This window comes from Sphaeramia orbicularis, chromosome 12 (assembly GCF_902148855.1).
Source record: "Sphaeramia orbicularis chromosome 12, fSphaOr1.1, whole genome shotgun sequence".
NCBI classification, from domain to species: Eukaryota; Metazoa; Chordata; class Actinopteri; order Kurtiformes; family Apogonidae; genus Sphaeramia; species Sphaeramia orbicularis.
The window spans coordinates 59,559,250-59,578,769 of NC_043968.1; the positions used below are offsets into that span (position 1 = coordinate 59,559,250).

The window sequence follows — 19,520 nt, forward strand, 5'->3', positions numbered from 1 at the left end:
AGAACATAAGCTGAACAGTTAACTTCTTGTTAAAATAAATATCAAAAAACCCCAGTAGTTCGGGAACCTGTTAAAAAGCAGCTTTATTGGTTTCACGTGGCGACTTTCATCCAAGGTCGCTGCATGAAACCAAATGGTAGTTTGAGACACAGTTACAAAGCAGGATAGATTTAAGCATGATCAACAATGCAGCAAATGTGGGTACCTGTTGGGTTTGACAGAATATAATTTGGCATCAGAACACTGCACCTCTTATGTTCCCAGGGGGTTTGCCATTTTGTAGCATTGTCCGAACATAAAGTAAAGATTTTTAGGCTTTATACAGTCGATACAATCTATCCTACAATGCACTGTGAAAGGTGGTAACTATTGCATGTACACTACTTTTTGTTAACAATTCCACAACGCAGTATGGTGCATTTTACACATGTCACATGTACAGTCACTTGACTCCTCAAGTTTCAGTTATGGCAAAAATGTTTGAGTGTCAGTTTTCTCATTTACTGCTCACTACTGAGTGAACTATTGCATGTTTTTTATATAGTGAGGAGAGAATAAGTGAATGATAGTGATTGTGGACACGACTGCTGTGACTCAGTCCACATTTTTTTCACAGGGTAAAACACAGATTTGCAGCAGAGTTAATGAGCTACATGTGATTTCTACATTTCCCCTTTTCACTAAAGATGCTCTTGCTAAAGCCAACACTAAGCTAGTGAGTCACATAATGCTCTGATGGAACAAAACAGACTTTATTCTGAGTTTAAGTCACGGAATATATGACAAAGGACAAAGCAATATGGACAGTAGTGTTTCCTGTGTGCACTTGGAGTTTTCTTGCAGCTTCATGCAAATATGCTAATATCATACTAATATCTCTTATGTCTAAGTTATATGCAGTGCTGAATGATGTGCAACGTAATATTCACACGTAGATGTGAGCGTAAATAACGGTTTAACAGTACTGTGTCCCTACACCACAGACACAGCTACAGACACCATGAATGTGTGTTGAGACTGTTAAAACTCCAGCAGACACTGTCTCCAAAGTGGACACACAGGTTTTGACAGCAGCTGCTGTGGCCGTTTAGCACTGATAACCACCTCTATGTAGGTGTTGTTGCCACACAGAGTGGTTTCTTGGTAAATCTGTGTTTTTGCGTGTTTCGGGTTTGTATTTTGTTTTTGTTTGTTTGTTTTTTTTTTTTAACAGTAAAGAATAAAACCTGATGATCTCTTTTAAAGTGATGCTAAAGATAAGTTTGCACAACACCAAACTGAGGTAATGTTAAGCCTAATAATGCGTGATGCCGTTTTATGGCTGGTAGGTTTTTTTTTGTTTACTTGCCAAATGCAGATGAGCCAAGAAGTTAACTTCAGACTCTGGGTTTAGGTGTAACTTGGTTTAGGTTGAGGAAAGATCATGATAAGAGCTACAATAAGATTTCATAATGAGTAATACAAAAATAAACCCTTTAAATTCAGTATGAAAAGGACATAAAAGCTTGGCTCCGGTGTTTAAACCCACATAGTTGGTACTTCCACCATATCCACCCCCTGGTCTTTTTATATACATATTTTTTTTGGTTGTTTAGTGTACAGGTAACCATCTTTTTTTTTTTTTTTTCTTCTTGTTTGGCTGACATTGTATAACTTTTGTATTGGATTTCCACAAAAACAAATATGTTTTTCACTCTTGTTTGTTGGATATTACATTGAAGTGTGCTTCCTTTTGATGCTGCCCAGAGGGGAACTATGATGCTGCTAACCACTGTTGTATTTGACTCTGACACATAATCAGTCTGCCTCACTCCGAGCAGCTTTAGCCTGATCCTCCTCTTGCCTTTTTGTCTGCACTCGCCATCATCATCATTGATTCCTCTGTCGTTCTCAGTGAAACTCGGGAGACTCAGGGGATGTGTCTAATTGTATGATGATTTTAAGTGGCATGGCTAGATAATCATCCGTGGCTGGCGCCTTTACCTTGCTGAGCTCCGATGGCTGGGAATAGCAGGAAATTGTTGTCACTTATCACCATTCAAGGATGATGGATGAGCGAGTCGGACCTGGAGTGTGGATTCTTCTGTTGCTGCTGGGGGAGGAATAAAATCATTGCCTTTATTAAGTGGCATTCACCAGAGCTGGCTGAAGCAGTCATTGCCGCCCTCCCCACTGAGCCCACCATTATGACAGTGATGGGGTCTCGAGTTGATTGTGGCGGTGAATAGCAGCCCTCTCCGCCTGTATTGGCTGTGTTTGTGTCGATAATAGACACGCAGCTCTTACAGAGACGGCAGCAATTGGAGGCCTTGGGATGTATCTGTTCTAAGCTGAACACCATTTAGTGTAACAAGGGAATAGCGCAGTGGTCGGCTCACTGGAGAGAGTGAGTGCGCTCTGTGTAAAGGCCGTACAACTCTGGAGGTCTCGAGGTCATTGTCTAAGCATTGAGAGGGCTGTAGCTGCATGCTGCACTGGCCGATTGTGTCTTTCAGTTGTCAAGGTGGGATTTTAAATTGACTGCTTTATGTGCTCAGGTAGTTCCATCATCTGACACCTAAACACAGTGGGGTTCTCCAACACAAGGCCAGAGTTTTGATTAATTTCTTTTGAAAGAATTCTAAGAGACTTAAGGTGGCTTTTCTCTGCGGGCTGCTGGTTCTATTTGAGCCATAATTTGTGTTACACTGTCTGTCAATGGACCCCATAGTTCATTGCCAATTTTGAAGTGTCTTGCAGTGTAACAATTTGGTGCGATATTTTGTTGTAAATCATGAGTTGATTCTATTGACCCTGAAAGTAAAGACCACTCATTCAACCATTGTAATTTTTGCAAGTTCATGGAAAGTTTTTTTAAATACATTTTGAGCTTGGCACACTGTAGCAAGATAGGTTATTAACTACCCGGTCAAATTTCAATGATTTAAAATAAAAAATTAAATACCCTATATAATAGAAAATTACAATTCAGAACTGGGAAAATGGTAAGCAGTATTCTGTACCCTGAAAGTTTTGGTGTTTCCACTGAATATAACCTACAGCTGTAGATAGGGCCAGTAGAAATCTAATTATATCCCCGAAATCTAGTTTTGGGGATATAATGCTTTTACACCGACCGTTGCCAGATATCCTTTGTGTGAACGCGGTAACTAGGACAGATTTGGTTGGATTTCTTACCCTTTGATAACCAAGAAAGGGGACCCCTTGTGGTAGAACCCTATTGATTTCAGCTTCTCTATGAGTATTATGAGTCATCCAAATGGGGGCGCTTTAGTTGAAAATCTGTTTTTGGACATTCATTTGTTCATTCATTATCTGAACCCACTTTATCCTCACTGGGGGTCATTGGAGCCTATTCCAGCTACTTATGGTCAAAGGCGGGGTACACCCTGGATGACTCACCAGTTCATCGCATGGGCTGACATATAGAGACAAGCAACCAATCACTCTCACATTCACACCTATGGGCAATTTAGATTAACCAATTAACCTATCAGTGCATGTCTTTGGATGGTGGGAGGAAGTCGGAGTACCCGGAGAGAACCCACACAGACATGGGGAGAACATGCAAACTCCACACACCCATCAACTGGTGTTGGAATTGAACCCAAGACCTTCTTGCTGTGAGGCACGAGTGCTTTCCACAGCACCATGTTTTTTGGACATAAATCAAGCAATAATAGGCCGATCGAGATAAAATTTAATTCATATTGGTCATTTTACAAATGTCCATTTTCTCGCTACCATCCAGAGTTCATATGGTGTCATTTTCATTCACTAGGTGGAGTTTTGTGGGAAAAATTGTTTTTCCGACCATTATTCTGCTGCTATCAAGTCGATGAAGCTCAAATTGAGTTCATATTGATTGTCTAACAATTATCTTTCTTCATGTCACTACCTTGAGTTTACATGATGCCATATTTTAAAACCAGGTGGTGTGTTTTTTTCTTAATGGTTGGGGGAGCAGAGGATTGGGGGGATTTCGGGGATATACCCTTGTGTAAGCCTAGTTTTATTAAATGTAATGGCCCGTTAAATTTGGTTACCTGTCCATTGCATGATTACTCTTTACGAACATTAAAATTAATGTTAAACATTATTTGAAGCTGTTTCACAATAATGAGAAGATGACATTAATTCTGTATTTTCTCACAAACCGGGAGTCAGTCACTCGGTCTCTGGTAACTGCCAGGGTTTAAGTCTACATGAACGAAGAAATGCACCAAGTAAAAAAAAATCAAGGTGGATAAAGTTGAGCTGTCGGTCATGTAGTATACATGTAAGTTAAGTATCTTCACCAGTTTTACTGATATTTAAAAAATATTATCTTATCATTTATCAACACTTAGTTGGTCTGGCGTTCCCATTTAAGTTTTATTTTGTCAGTGTTTCTTTCACAGTAAAAGCTTAGTAACAATGAATGGCTTCCATCCACTGAGACGCTGAATGGCTTTTGTTTGATTGTTTTTAATTTAAATTGGACATAGGCTATATGAGGAAAGAACTGGACATTTTTTTACTTTTACTGCTAATGAAGTGATTGTTTAATATTTCCAACAGATAAAGTGGTATGAAATGAAATGGGGCTGGGTGATCTCATGGTCTCAGATCCTCATCCATCTTAATTTGGCACATGGGCTACTTTTCAGAGACATTGTACAGATTGGGTCTCTTACAAAAAAAAAGTAACAGAGCTGTCATTTGTTTTACCAGTGCAATTACAATATTTACAGAGAGCATTACACTAAACTGTGGGTTTGTAGGATTAATGTTATTATACCAGAAGTTCATTTCAACCTGTATATAGTGACACTTTTGCATCTGTCTGTGCTGAGGTTCGTTCATTTTTAGTCTGAATTAACTAGAATAATTGGTCTACATGTTGTTTTGCTGGTGGTAAGAAAATATTCTGAAGGTTTACTCAGTTTTACTCTGAGTCCATTAGCTGTGGGTCTGGTTTCTGAACTCTGATGTTCAGTAAGTCTGATTTACAGTGATGCATGTGGCGTGTTAGTGTAAAAATGTTTTTAATTCACTGTAAAACTTAGATGGGACAAATTAGAATGCCACTATTTAGGTAATCGATGGACACGCTGGAGCTGTATATACACAAAAATCTCACATACCGAGCAAGATATTATTAATTTTATAATAATGTCAGTCTAAAACGAAGCCAAAATACAAAAGATACATGTTTTTAGTCAGATAACAATATACAGCCATCACGCACAGACCATAGAGGAAACCTTATATTTGGCTTGTAATTGTCCTACATTTAATAACATTGAGATTGTGGATTTTGATTCTACTTCATTAGATCGTCACATGATCTTTTGGCCAGATGGCCCAGCCCTAAAATAAAACGATGCCGCAATTACACAACTCTGCAGACGGCTTTAATGTGGAACAATGAGTATAATGGAAACCTCGCTACACATTCACATGAAACTCCCCAATTTCACTTCTCCAGCTGATTGAAGTGGGCTAATCCAACAGACATAATAATCAAAGCGTAAGTGATGGGGAAGTTCAGTCAAGTTCCAGTCACCCTTTCACAGAGATGAGACACTTTTCATATATCACAATATTACATTTTAATTGCTCAAGGATGGACAGAAGAGTATCTTTAGTATTCATGTGTTAACCATGGACATGCGTTCTTTCCTTTTTAAGCTATTAAAGTTGAGTAATTACCCACAAGCCTGTGCCATGTTCACTAACCCATGCAGAAGCCTGCCAGCGCCTCTTACCTCTTAATTACAAATTTGAATCCTTAATGCATGTTTGGAAAGCAAAAATAATTAGACAGATATTTACTCCGTCTCTTTTTTTCTTAACTGACGTGTATGTAAATGCCCAAATGACCCGACATGTCTGCCAGGAGAGAGTGAGGAAAAAAGCCTGCATATCATCTGCATATTACAAAGGAATTAGCAGCTCCTGCTTCAGCGTGAAGCACAGGCCTCCAACGCGTGCTTTGTAAAGCTGCATTCTTCATTAGAATATCTGAACTGTTATAAATATGGCTCAGATTACGTTATTGTCTCATTATCTTTTCTTTGCTTTCCTGCTAATGAGCGGGACAGGGCAGCTAAACGAGTGACTTCCGTTTACATTATTTGAAATGTGCCGTAATAATGCTCATTAGAGTGTTCCCTTTTTGTTACGCAGTTGCTTTAATTAGATTTTCCTCTTCGCTCCTTAATAAGAACCGGGGCATCCATCGCTAATAATGCCTGTAATGTATTTGTTATTACAAGTTGAGACAAGAAGAGAAAGAAGTGAAATTATTTCTCTTTTTAAGCGCCTCTTAATTGAAGGAGGCTTAATTAGAGCTTGTTAGGCCCCTGTTTCCTTTCCAATGAGTAATCGACTACAAACACAACCCCTCTTCCTCTTCCTCACCGCCTCCGCACATGCACTAATATGGAAGCCTGCTGTTCTACTCTTCCACTTCTGTAAATTCATGAAATGCTGTAAATGCGGCCTCCTGTTAAAGTATCTCATCTTCTACAAACTATGAGTAGTGGACTCTCTCATGACTGGAGTCTGGACAGTTAATTAAAGTTTCAGTTTCTCATCAGATCACTTATAGAACCTATCAGTAGAACCCTACTAATAATGAAAATATAGGTACCATCTTGGATTCCAAAAGAACCATTAGTTCCGTCAGATGTGTCCATGATCCTTGTATCATTATCTGTTCCTGTAGTTCTCCCATTTCCTATTCCTACGTGCTTCGGAAGATGTGCTGAAATTTTCAGAAATAATAGTAATTCCACGTCCACATGTTGAGTTAAATACAGTAACTTAAAGTATATAACATTTCTCACTTGTAAACAGAACTGTTCAGACTCAGGATCCTCCTCTTCATTATTTTAGAAAATACATTTTGTTACAGTCAGTGATGAGAGACTTTGAATTATTCCATAATTTACACATATGATGTCTGTTGGATTAAAAGACATTTATGAGTCTAGAAAGTTGAAATATCAGACTATGAAAATGCATGAAGGCTACACACCTCAAAGTTACAAAGGTGACATCACTGTAACTTTCTTTCTCAGCAGTCTATTCAGAGTTGCTGAGGATGTCTCGACAGCTTCAACATGACCAGATTTATAGTAATTTTCACCTCTTTTAATACGTTTTCATCTAACTCTGGAAGAACAAGGGGAAAATATTCAGAGTTAATGGCCATTTTGGCGATTTGATGTGTATCATGTGAGACGAGAGATGCAGTCCACTGAGCCCTATCACAGTAGAGAACTAGATGTCCTTTCTTGAGTTTTATTTTAAATAGTGTAATTGGTGGCACAATTGAAACAGGATCCAAAAAGGTATATGTCTCTTGCCATGGTCCATAAAATAACTTAAAGGCAAAATATGTTATGTATTCAGATTTAGTTCGTCATCTAGCCAGTGAATATATGGCATAATGGCAACAACAATGTTACAAGACTCTATAGCAGTGTTTTTCAACGTTGGGGTCGCCTGAAATTTCTTGTAATTGATGATAAAACAAAAAAACCAAAAAAATATATATATGATGAGTTGAGAGAGACAAACACAATCCATACAAGACATGACAAACTGTGAAGCTTAAACTGAAGCACTGTGGTACTGTTTATCTTTCAAATGTTCATTGTGGTCGGTTTCAGATGCTGCAGCTCTTTCATTATTCATATTTTTAGTTATTCTTCTCTCAGTATTAATTGTCAGCCTTGTAAATCCAAGCTGGACTGACTGTACATATCTTGACCAAGGAAAATAAAATTCTCATTTTGTGCAGTAATATACACCTGGCTTTTCTGCCTCCGTCCATAATAATATACATTTTATAAACTAAATGTCATATAAAATTAACTTTTATTCGCAACATAGTACAGCAAACTATTACATAATCAAAAACAAGCTAATTTTAGCAAAAAAAATTTATCCATTTTGAATGTCTGGGGTCACCAGAAATTTGTGACATTAAAATGGGGTCACTAGACAAAAAAGGTTGGAAACCATTGCTCTATAGAAATGTTCTGACGAAAATAGTTGATGGAAAGATGGACACAGTGGCATTTTCTTTTGCTGATATTCTGAAATTTGCAAAACATTTCACCGGAAATAAAAGTGACCACAGCTATCAGAAATAAGAGTGAAAAAGGAAAACAAAAAATGGTTTTGAGCTTTAGATTAAACCTTTGCTTCTGTTTGTAAAATAAAGAAATGTGTGTATGTGCAGCACATTATTTACATAAACATCCTGAATGACTTTGTGACATTATATAGAACAAATCATTCTGAGTTTTTTAAAGGTTAATGACAAGATGCTGTGATGAGTTATGCAATGTAACATTTATACAGATGTCTCTCAGACATGTTCTAGGACATGTTATAATTTATATGTCATCTAAAATGATTAAAATGACATGACTCTAGTAAATATATAATAATATAGTTAATATGTGAAATTCATGTTCCTACCAGGGTATTTGTGTATGTGCCAGCTCAGCAAAGTGGGTCAGAATTCTATGCAACTTGTCCAAATTCATTTTATATTAATAGATACCATATAAGAAAAAGCAGTGTCAGAAATTAACATCTGTTTTGGGGTTTTATTTTAGTATTTAAGAATTAAAATGTGTCATTGTAAAATATCTTTAAAATGATAACAGAGGCACTTGCAGATATGTTGGGAAAATTTTTTTTCTTCTTAAATTCTTAAAAATATGTTAAAACAATTTTTTTTTTTTTCTAAGGTATTTTTAAAAATATGTTAAAACAAGGGCGTCACAGTGGTGCAGTGGTTAACACTCACAGCAAGAAGGTCCTGGGTTCGATTCCAACACCAGTCGACGGGGGGTTGGGACCTTTCTGTGTGGAGTTTGCACGTTCTCCCCATGTCTGCGTGGGTTCTCTCCGGGTACTCCGGCTTCCTCCCACAATCCAAAGACATACACTGATAGGTTAATTGGTTAATCTAAATTGCCCATAGGGGTGAATGTGAGAGTGATTGGTTGTTTGTCTCTATATGTCATCCCTGTGATGAACTGGTGAAATGTCTGGGCTGGGATAGGCTCCAAGCGACCCCCGAGACCCTAGTGAGGATAAAGCGGGTTCAGATAATGAATGAATGAATGTTAAAACAAACAAACAAAAAAACCTCCACAACTGTTCAAATTAAGCTGTGACAAATGCTGATCATCAAGAGTTGACGTTGACAAGCAAACAATGAGAAGAATAAAATAAATGTGTGAGAAATGCAAAGGTTACCTATCAGATACAGACTTGATAATACACTATACATTATTTACATATAGTTTCTTACATATTACATATTATTTACAGATTGACAGATTATTTATTGATTTGCACTGCATTGCTGTTGGCCCATTTTTTTTTTTTTCAAAATATTGCCATATTTGCCACATTATTTTATGTATGCCATCTCCTCCTTACACATCCATAAAACCCAGAAAGACTATAAAACATTGTGGCATGTGACTGTGTAGTTCACAGACATCATTTTACAGGATTATCAGGCTAATGAGGTCATCAAAATTCATTCATTTTGACTCACAGTTACGCCACCACGTGAACCAATAGCAGTGTTGTAGAGCAGCCAGTCTGCTACCATCACTAATAGCCTCTCTCAGTGGCACCACTGTGTCTCTAAAACAAAGAGAGAGCTGTAAAGACAGAGACAGTCACAGTGGAAATCAATGTCCATTGACAATGCACTTAAAGGTCACATCATCCTGGTAAAAAAAAAGGATCAAGATTTCTGGGGAAACTGACACTGTTCACAGCTGTTACTTTAGATGGAGCCTGACATTAACACAAGATGTTAGCAACCTGTGCTGGCCTTTACAACAACTACTTCACACTGTGGTCTTACTGGTTTTACAACCAGGGAAACATGATTTAAGGAGCAGTGGGTAGGATTTAGTGACATCCAGTGGTGAGGTTCAAGATTGCAACCTGCTCAATACCCCTCGTCTCATACTCCCCTTCTAAGTGGGTAGACGAAGCTACAGTGGGTGCTAAAAATGTTAAAAATATGAAAGGCCTTCTTTAGCAAAAGTGTGTGATTTATCCATTTTGTGCTACTATGGAAACATGGTGGACTCCATACAGGTCACCCACTCCCTCTAGATAATAACGGCTCACTCTAAAGTCACAAAATAACAATAATTCTTATTTTCAGGTATTATACACCAGTGAAAACCTATATTATATTCTTGAAAATGGATTGCAGTGTTCTGTGTTTAGCTCCGTTAAGTATGAATTTGAGTCCTCATAATAATTTACCCATACATATTTTCAGAAGCTATTAATCAACATTTATAATGTTTTTAGAAACCAATTTCTGAATCAACTTATAGGACATGACAGAAATATGACCGAACTTTAAGAAAACACGTCTGTGTGAAGCGCAGTGTTTAGTTGGTTCTGCCAGGCACTAACACCAATACAGATCTTTGTCAGTTCTGTTAGAGGTTGTCACTATCAACAGCACTTCAGAGTTAGAGCTGCAGTTGTGCTGCATGTACACTTAAAGTGCTGCTTCCTCCCTGTCTCCATTATGTAGTGACAGGACAATATAAACTGTGTAAACAGTGGCTGTGCCTCTGGTAGCTGCTGGGGGTACACGAGTATCACAGGATGGAAGTATTTATTGTTTCAGTTTGCTTTAATCAGGTTTTCCGTATTCCAGGTATTCTTAGACTGCGGGCACACACTGACCTTGTTTATTTCGTGTCGTCTCACAGGTATAAACATTTCCTACAGGACCTGACTGCCAACACGAGTCCAGACAACCCAGAGTTTCAGCAGCTTTCAAGTAAGTTGTGACGGTGCAGCTGTCTCCGTACTCATTGTGTTGCATTTGAAGGGAAGTATCTGCGGATTAACCCTCAGTGTCTTCGACTGGGGAGCGGTGTGTGTCGGCAGCAGCACACTCACACATGCACGTGTGAAGCTCAGGTTGATGCTGTTGACACCTCTTCGTCTTCCACTCTGTCAGGATTGTTGGGTTTTGTCAACAGAAGCAACACTAACAAGTAGTGATGTGTGTATGATGATGTGCTGTGCATCAGTAGTCACAAAGACTTTTGACTCTCGCTCACAGTGAAACTCTTCTTACCTTTGACAAGCAGTTTGGAGCACCGGAGAATTAAACCAAAGCAATACAATTATAGAACTAGTTGTCTAAAAGCAGCCAAACAAACAAAAGAAACAAGTTGTGATGACTTTCATCGCACCACTAAGACACTGTCATAGTGAAAGACAGCCCTCATTATCTTCATTTGAGAAACAAAGGCACATGCTCTCGCTGCCTTTCATTCCTCATTTGTTGTTATTGTCACAGCAGCACTTGGCTAGTGCAGAAATGAAAGCGAGGCAAACCTCAATATGCATGTAAGTTCTAGTTTGATGTGGATTTTGACATAATTAATTGGGAGCGGATCAGAGGATATTAAGCGGGGAGCTATATTAATAAATAAAATCTTCAACATCAACACGGATCCCGATAATGACTAATTTCAAACGTCAAATAAACAGTGAATCTGACTCAAGTGCGAATGTACACAAGGAATTATTTATGTGTATCAATTAAAATCTCATTGCTTGTGTGCTGCCTTTGCTTACAAATTAAAACAGCCCCTGACTCTAAGATGAAGGTACATATCTAAATGTGCTCCACCATCGCCTCTTCCTCTTCTCATTAGAGAGACTTTTTTTAAACTCTGCAGCTTTTTACTGGGGGTTCAGTCTGTGTGTGCATGTCTGTCCGTCTGTTTGTCTCTCTCTGTGTGTATGCATGTACGTATTACTTATATTAATGGGGCAAAAATCTATTTCTGCAGACGCATATGAGGACTTGGCTCTATTACAGGGACAAAATGTTGGTCCCTGCAAATGAAAATCATTTAATGTGGTGGTTAAGAGTTGTCAGCTACAATCAGGTTATGTTTTTGGCTGAAGTTGGATTAAGGAATATAAAGTATACAGTATATTTGTGTCAGTTATGATGGTCAAGATGACAGATTATGTAATTGTTGGAGTTGTGGTTTAATGTAACAGACTATATGTTGCCAGAAATGTGTGACATATTTAGGAAGGGGACACGATTGAACAAAAAAAGATGTTTTTCTAAATAGATGTTTTCTTCCTCTATTTTTTATTTTATTTTTTTTTTATTTTGTCCACACATTTTTATTTTACACCATGTCTCTGTTCGCATGACCACACAAAGAACTGCAAACTGGGACAAATGCCTGAACAAATCATTGCTTCTGTCGGACTTCAAACTACATGTGCTGTGGATAATACAACACATAGCAGGCATAAAATTCTAAACTTAAATACCCCAAGTGTTGGTTCAGGTTGTCCAAGTATATACATGGAGTTTACAATAACACTGATCCAGTCCGTCTACTAAAGGTATCCGTGCTGACCTTGATCTACTGTAGATCATACACTGGCTTATACACCTGGATTTGATGGTTCAGGTGCAGATTCATTATGCAAAGCAATAATAAACATGAGCATAATGGGGTGTGATGCCATAGTTTTCCAATCTTTTCATGCTGCACATGGATACACACAAACCAGAGTTTCTTGAATTTTTTTCTTTGGAAATCATTTTGAAAAATATCCATTTTTGCGAGCTAAAACACCATTTACAAGTGAACAATAGGCCCAGACGCCTAAAGACATTAGTTTTGCAAAATACTTCTATTACTGTCAATGTGAGTATTTCTACATATTAAAAAGAGGAAATCAGAAATAAAGGCCTGCAAATAAAAGGCTGGTGCCTTCTGCAGCTGACAGAAAGAAAGGCTTGGCATCCATGAGCTGTTAGTCGTAAGAGAACTGCAGGTAAAAGGAATGACTTCTTCCTTAGAGTCAGAGCTCTGAGTGTTCTGTGCTTCTATTGGTCAGCGTCTCAGATGAATCCCAATATGTTGTGCAGAATTCAGACACACTAAACTTTTTTTTTTTTTTGCCAGGACTGTAAATAAAGATGGACATTGCTTCACCAGATCCTCCAGCTGTGAGTCCAGTGTTGTGCAGTCTCAGGGGCAGCGTTGTCGTTTGTTGTTCAATCTTGAGACAGACTCTGCGCGCAAAATACGCAAGGATGCAACATCTGCTGGTTGATTATTTATGTTGTACATCGGATGGATTCCAAACAATGATTGATTATTATGGCTGACAAACAACTGTTTTTATGCCATGAAATGACAAAAAAATGAACACAAATCAGTCTAATGAACTCCTAAAACACAGAACATATAATCTATACTGGAGCTGGCCACCAGGGGGACAATGATAAGTTTTGACTACTATTAACAAATGTGAGACGGCAATGATACACGATACATAAGATAAAACTTAAGGGCAAGACCCTCTCATCCAAAGCAAAGTAACATTGAGATGAATGAATAGAATAGAGCACTGTACATTAAACTCAATCTGCTGAATCAGTCCACTATGGGAGTTGAGTCATGCTGATATCAATATTTGGTAAAACATTCTATCGGAATTTAAATTGGATTGGACATTTCAGTGTGATGGTTAATGTCAGGGTACAGGGCTAGGAAATGCATAATGTCAATGAGATGTCCTCATAAAGACAGAGATACAAAGCTTTCCGTGTGTTTAATGTCTATAGTCAGCCCAGTCGTATCGTAAAGGGAATTATTTTAAAAAGATATTCCAGACAAATCACACTGTATCTGATTAAGCAAACGAGCAGCTAGAATCACAAGAGGCTTTGTTGTTGTTTTCTTTTGTTGTGCTGCTCTGTGTCGGTTTGCTTTTCCTCTGCTTTGTCTCTTTTCTTTCTTTTTTTTTTTTTTTTTTTTTTTTTTTGTACCCCCCAAGCTTCCCGTTCTTCCTCACAGCACGTTCAGGCTGGATTTAATTGTTGTAATTGCAGCGCTTCAGGACTTTTCATGAGCCCGCTTTCATATGACACTCTGCTGTTCGGCTCCTTCGCAGGAACCATAACAGAGTCTGACCTGACTAGAAGCAACTTTCCAACTCTGTCAGAGATTTAACAGTAAAAGTTAACATTCTTAGTCCCATGGTCAAACACTGTCTAAATACTGAATAAATGGAATAAAGAGATGTAAGAAGTGGAAGATCTCTTCAGAATGTCTAATGGGCTAGATGTATTATTAATGCCTCGGCCAGGACTCAGCCCAAGAATACTGTAATTAGGAGTTGTTGTTTTTCTAAAGCAGGCAATGGAAAATATTCCACACACGCACAACAAAGGGAAAAAGTCTACACGGATGCCTTGTTTGGTTTACATTGTAATTGTTGTGAAGTTAAGCGAGCCAATTAGGTCGTGATTATTTTAGTGTAGATGAGTCGCCCTGAGGATCAAGTTCATCCGCTGAGTTTCAGTGCTCAGAACAAAAGCAGGAAAAGTTGAGCTTGAAATTAGAATCCATCTGTTTGTTGTTATTTTGGACGCGTTAATGATGTAGTTCTAAATGTTTACAGCTATTATTATAGCTGGCACACAGTAATTGGACGCTTCTGTCTATTTTGATGATTTGCCTATTTGTTCTGGGGGAAAGATTTTAAGGGTTTGCACTAAAAAAGTAAGAAAGGTAGTTTGTGGAAAATTTTTCACATCTAGACAGATGTGAATAACACAGTCGAAGCACAGGAAATGAGTCCATTTGATTTATTTAGTGAGATGTAGGTTTTGATATTCTTTTGATTAATTGAACAGAATTGTTTTCTTTACTTTTCTTTTCTAAGTGCATTACTATCAGCTACTATGCTTGCATGCGAACCAGAGTTATCATCCCCTTAACTAAAAAGCCCAGAATGGACAAACAAAATAGAGATTGTAATTGGAACTTTGCATGTTTTGTAGCAGTCATTGCATGGGAGGGTGAGGGAAGGGGGATTCAGTTGGTTGCATTCACCAATTTGACCACTAGATGGCACAAACTATTTTACATCAAATTTGACATAGACATAAATATAGGTTCTGCTTTACATTAATATTAGTGTAAGAGCCATATCCATAAAGATTCAGGGTCACAAATTATTATGGTCACCTGGGGTGTATGTTCTGTTCTGTACCATTGGGTGTCGCTGTCCTGTCACCAAGACAGCAGGTATTTAGGCAGGTCACTGTACCTGATTGTTTTGTGTTTGACCCTGAAAGGGCATATGGTTTTTGACCACTGTAGCGGCTAGTAGACAAAGGAGCCGTACGAGTTACTGTTTGATTCATGAAAGTCGGGATTATCTATTTACTGTGAAAAGGAAACTAAATTGATTTTAATATGCATCACAGTCAAGATGACTCTTCATTCAAGCAACAGCATAGGTGAGGTCTCAGTAGCACATCAGCCAGGTCACTCCTGGGAGTTAAACACCACGGTAGCATTGTATCAGAACAAGCTCCTACAATTAGATAATATAAAAATCAGTCTAGTGTAGGGATGTAGACAATTTATTGACTATTGATTGATTGTCGATAAGAATTTGCTCAGTTAAATTATTAATTGTTGGTTAATTGCCCTTTTCCCTCCGTCCACAACTGTCCGAAGGCTGCCGGTTTGTCTGCACTGCAACACCGCGGCTGGGATAGCCGGCCATGGACCCGGATCATGGCGTTGATGAGTTAGAAAGGCCTTAGGGACATGGTGGAGCAAAACACAGATCGGCCCGTTTGTTTGTGGGAGCGGTACGCCCCCGCCTAAATACACACAAAAATGTGAGGTCGGTATTGGATCGGAGCGTTTTCCCTGGAGGTTGGTCTAGTCCACGGTCGGTGAGACAGAAGTCCTCCAGGCTCCTCCAGGCTCCTGATCCGGGCCACAGGTATGTCGAACATTATGTCCTGCAGTCACCCCGGTGGACACAGGAAAAAGCGGGGGAACAGAACTTATTATACATATGTATAATATATAATAGTCCAGGACAAACATCCTGCCCCCTCAAATTAAAGTTTGCGAAGCTTCAGGAGGTAGGGAAAAGATAAATGAGCGACAAGTATCACTTTCACTTCTGCGGGGGCACGGACTGCACCGCTTCGAACCCCTATATAATATTATAAGTAGGATGGAAAGTGATGCATGCACGCGTACGATTACCAACCATCCAACACGTATGCATTCCCCAGCCAAACTGCAGCAGCTGAGTAACCCACCCACCGACGAAATGCACCTGTGTGCACCCCCCCCCCACCATTACACACCGCCACATCAACAGATGAATTCCACAGGAAACACACTGACTGTATCCAATCGTTCACTAAATCAGTCATTAAGGAATATGACATGCTTTTTTCATGAAGTATATGAACAAAATTTATCTTTATTCTTATAGACCGTATTGAAAGAGAAATTCAGGTTCTCAGGAAAATTGCCACTTATCAATTAAATGTTAATCGATCGATACGATCAACCAACTAATGGTTAATGGTTTAATCAATAATTTGCATCCCTAGTCTAGGGACAATAAATTACTGGTTGTTTGGATCGTAAGTGTGAATATTTGTCACGTTTCCCATTCTTTAACGCAAATGGGCTGTTGAGATTTATTAATGTCCAGTCAAGTATTTTCTTTAGATGTATCCACAGCACATCTCTACATGATGGTGGTTCATCTGAAGTGGTTTGACACCTAAACTCAAGGATGAGCTGAAGATAGTTTGTTAGGAAAGGGCACCGTGGCCTCACACCTGTCTGTTCTTATAAGGTGTCCTTCACTGGTCATTCACTGGTCACTGCATTGGATTTATTTGTCATCCCTGATGCTTCTGTTGTGTCTTCTGTTGTCTACTAAGAAAATAATTGAATTTTACAATTTGTAGCTTGATAATGTTAGTGATCCCTCTGTTTCAAACTGAAGGGGTGGTAGTTCGATTTCTGACCTCTGTCCACATGCCCATGAGGAAGTCATTGAACCACAGGTTGGTGTGAATGTGTGGGTGTTAGTGTTTGCACAGTGTACACGCTCTGAGTGCCATGAAGGTAGAAATGCGCGATTTAAGTGCAAGTCCATTTGCCATTTAATGGGTACCTGTAGTGAATTTTCATTGCTAGCCATCTCAAAACATCATGTATGTTACTAACTATTCCTTAATTTATGTTATAATCTGTTGTCAAATATGTGCAAGTACTAAGTCACTGCTCTGTCAGTCAGGTATGGTCAGTGACATGTTGCCTCCTTCACGGGCTGTTCCAAAACTGGGAGGGCACGATGTACCTCATTGCAGAGGAGCAAGAAGGGGGCATAGAAATCCGCCACTGACATAAGGTACTGCTTGATATTGATATTTACCCAGACTAACACCCCCGATTTTGGTCTCAGTGCACCTGTCAGCTTTCTCATTTCAAACGCCCCCGACGGTGTCCCAGCGCCCCCTGGGGGGTGGTACTGCCCCCATTGAGAAACGCTACTTTAGGACAATGGTGGAGTGCTACTGCTGCACAAACAAGCGCAAACACATGCTTTCCACACAGTCTGCTCACTGACTGCTGCTTGTTTACTTACACTCATCACCCGGAATCAACGGCAGCCAGCAATGGCAGCTCCCCATAGGTCCTGCCCATGCGCGTAATTCACATAATAAATAGGTCCAGTGTGGTGCATTTATTTATTATTTTAAATTTACTGAATTTGGACCTCTCTTGCTTATAAGTAATACACAAAGCACTATTATTGCGGTAGGCATGACCTGTACTGGTGCACTTTAAAGCTGCAGAATGTTCAGAATTTAGGAGGGAATGGTGTGATGTTGGTGAAATTGGTCTATTTAACCAAACGAGATGTGTTTATTGGGGACTCTGCTGTTTGCATATAATTACACACTGACAGCTCAGCTGATTTGCGGGAGGGAAATGTATTATGGGCTACAAGGGCCCCTGTGGTGGAGACTAGAGTCCCTCTAATTAATACGACCATGCTTAGGCATCCCTACACACACATTCACAAACAACAAGCGGCCCACCCTGAACCACTCAGCAGACCATCAGGCCCAATCAGGAATGTTTGGATACTTTAATTTGCAGAGCCCAGTTAAGTTCTCTGCAAGAGACTGCTGATGAAATCAACCAAAATCAAGCTCAGTGCTGAGTGAGCCTCAAAACAAGGCTTTCAGCCACTGCATGTCACCATCACACACAGACAAAATGCTTCCTGGTCTCCCGCTCTGTGTATTACCAAAGAACATATAAAGAATGTCAAATCCAAACTGATTCACAGCTGCCGCTAAAATACCTCTGTATAGATGTTTACTGAGTACTCATTGATTGATTGATTGATTTCTTTATTTAAAAGGAACCTCACTAACTAATGCCATGGAAACTAGTTCAACATCCTGGAGTCCTCATGGACATATCACACACACACACACACACACACACACACACACACACACACACACACACACACACACAAAGTACGTTAATTTACATATACTCAACTCAAATATCAGTACACTACACATTCATACACAATTGAGAATAATATTAATGATAATATGTAAATGATAAACAAAGAGAAAAGAATGTATATGCTAAAGAATATTCCAATAAATACTTCAGCACCTTCTTGTTTTTTTTTTTTTTAAACTACTTCCTTGTAATAGATAAATATCAAGAGGTACATCTTTCCAGTTTGTAATGAAATCATTCTTCACAGGGTACAATAATAGGACCTTTACAAACAGATCTGGACAACATAGTAATAGTTTTGTAATGTATAGATAATAACATAGCAATGCCATGTAATTACCAAAAGAATAATCTTGTGGTCACTCCAGTAATAAATGAAAATTCTCGTAAGTAAAAATGGTAATGACCGCATTATTAGGCTGAAATTCATCTATGTTCTGAACTTTCTCTTTGTATGAAGATATTACGATAGAAATAATATTTTTGATGCTGTGACGTGTTACCTGGAAACACTGTGTAACAACCATAAAAGCAGGGCTACAAAACTCAAAACTACCTGTGTTTTCATATGGTAATGTGATGAATAATTGAACTTAACATTTAATACCATAATGTTTACCTGTAAATACGTGCGGTACTCTCTGTGTAACGGCCATGAAACAGGGCTGCAAAATGGAAAATTACCTATTTTCTGCCAGTCAGGGCTGTGAACGCAAACAAGAGGACCAATCAGAGGCTGCTTTTATCATATTACTACGTTGCTTAAGCTGTGACAGGTAAAATGAATAGAGATCACAAAGAACAAGGTAAAGATAAGGAAAAGCTCATACAACATATTTAAAAGAAAAAAATCATTAAGATGTAGGATTTTATTGATGGTCTCATGAAGGACAGCAGTACAAAATCTCGTTTAATTCAGCCTTTTTTTTTTTTATGTTCTCGCTAAGGTACTAGCCTGTTTCTTCTTAACAACATATCTTAATGTTAGTCTGACATCTAAGGCTACCATTGAGACAAATCTACCATCAAATTCAGATTTTTGTCTTCCTTTTTTCAGTCACAGTCAAACTAATATAATGTCTAATA

General features: G+C 38.7%; 1 protein-coding gene across 2 annotated transcripts in view; it reads left to right on the forward strand.

The window, feature by feature from the left end:
• arhgef39 (Rho guanine nucleotide exchange factor (GEF) 39) overlaps nt 1-19,520 on the forward strand; it is an 86,183-nt gene that overhangs the window by 28,481 nt on the left and 38,182 nt on the right. For both annotated transcript variants that reach the window (XM_030148503.1, XM_030148504.1), the window contains exon 6: nt 10,767-10,837. In XM_030148503.1, coding sequence (XP_030004363.1) covers nt 10,767-10,837 — 71 coding nt within the window. The remainder of the gene's footprint in view (nt 1-10,766; nt 10,838-19,520) is intronic.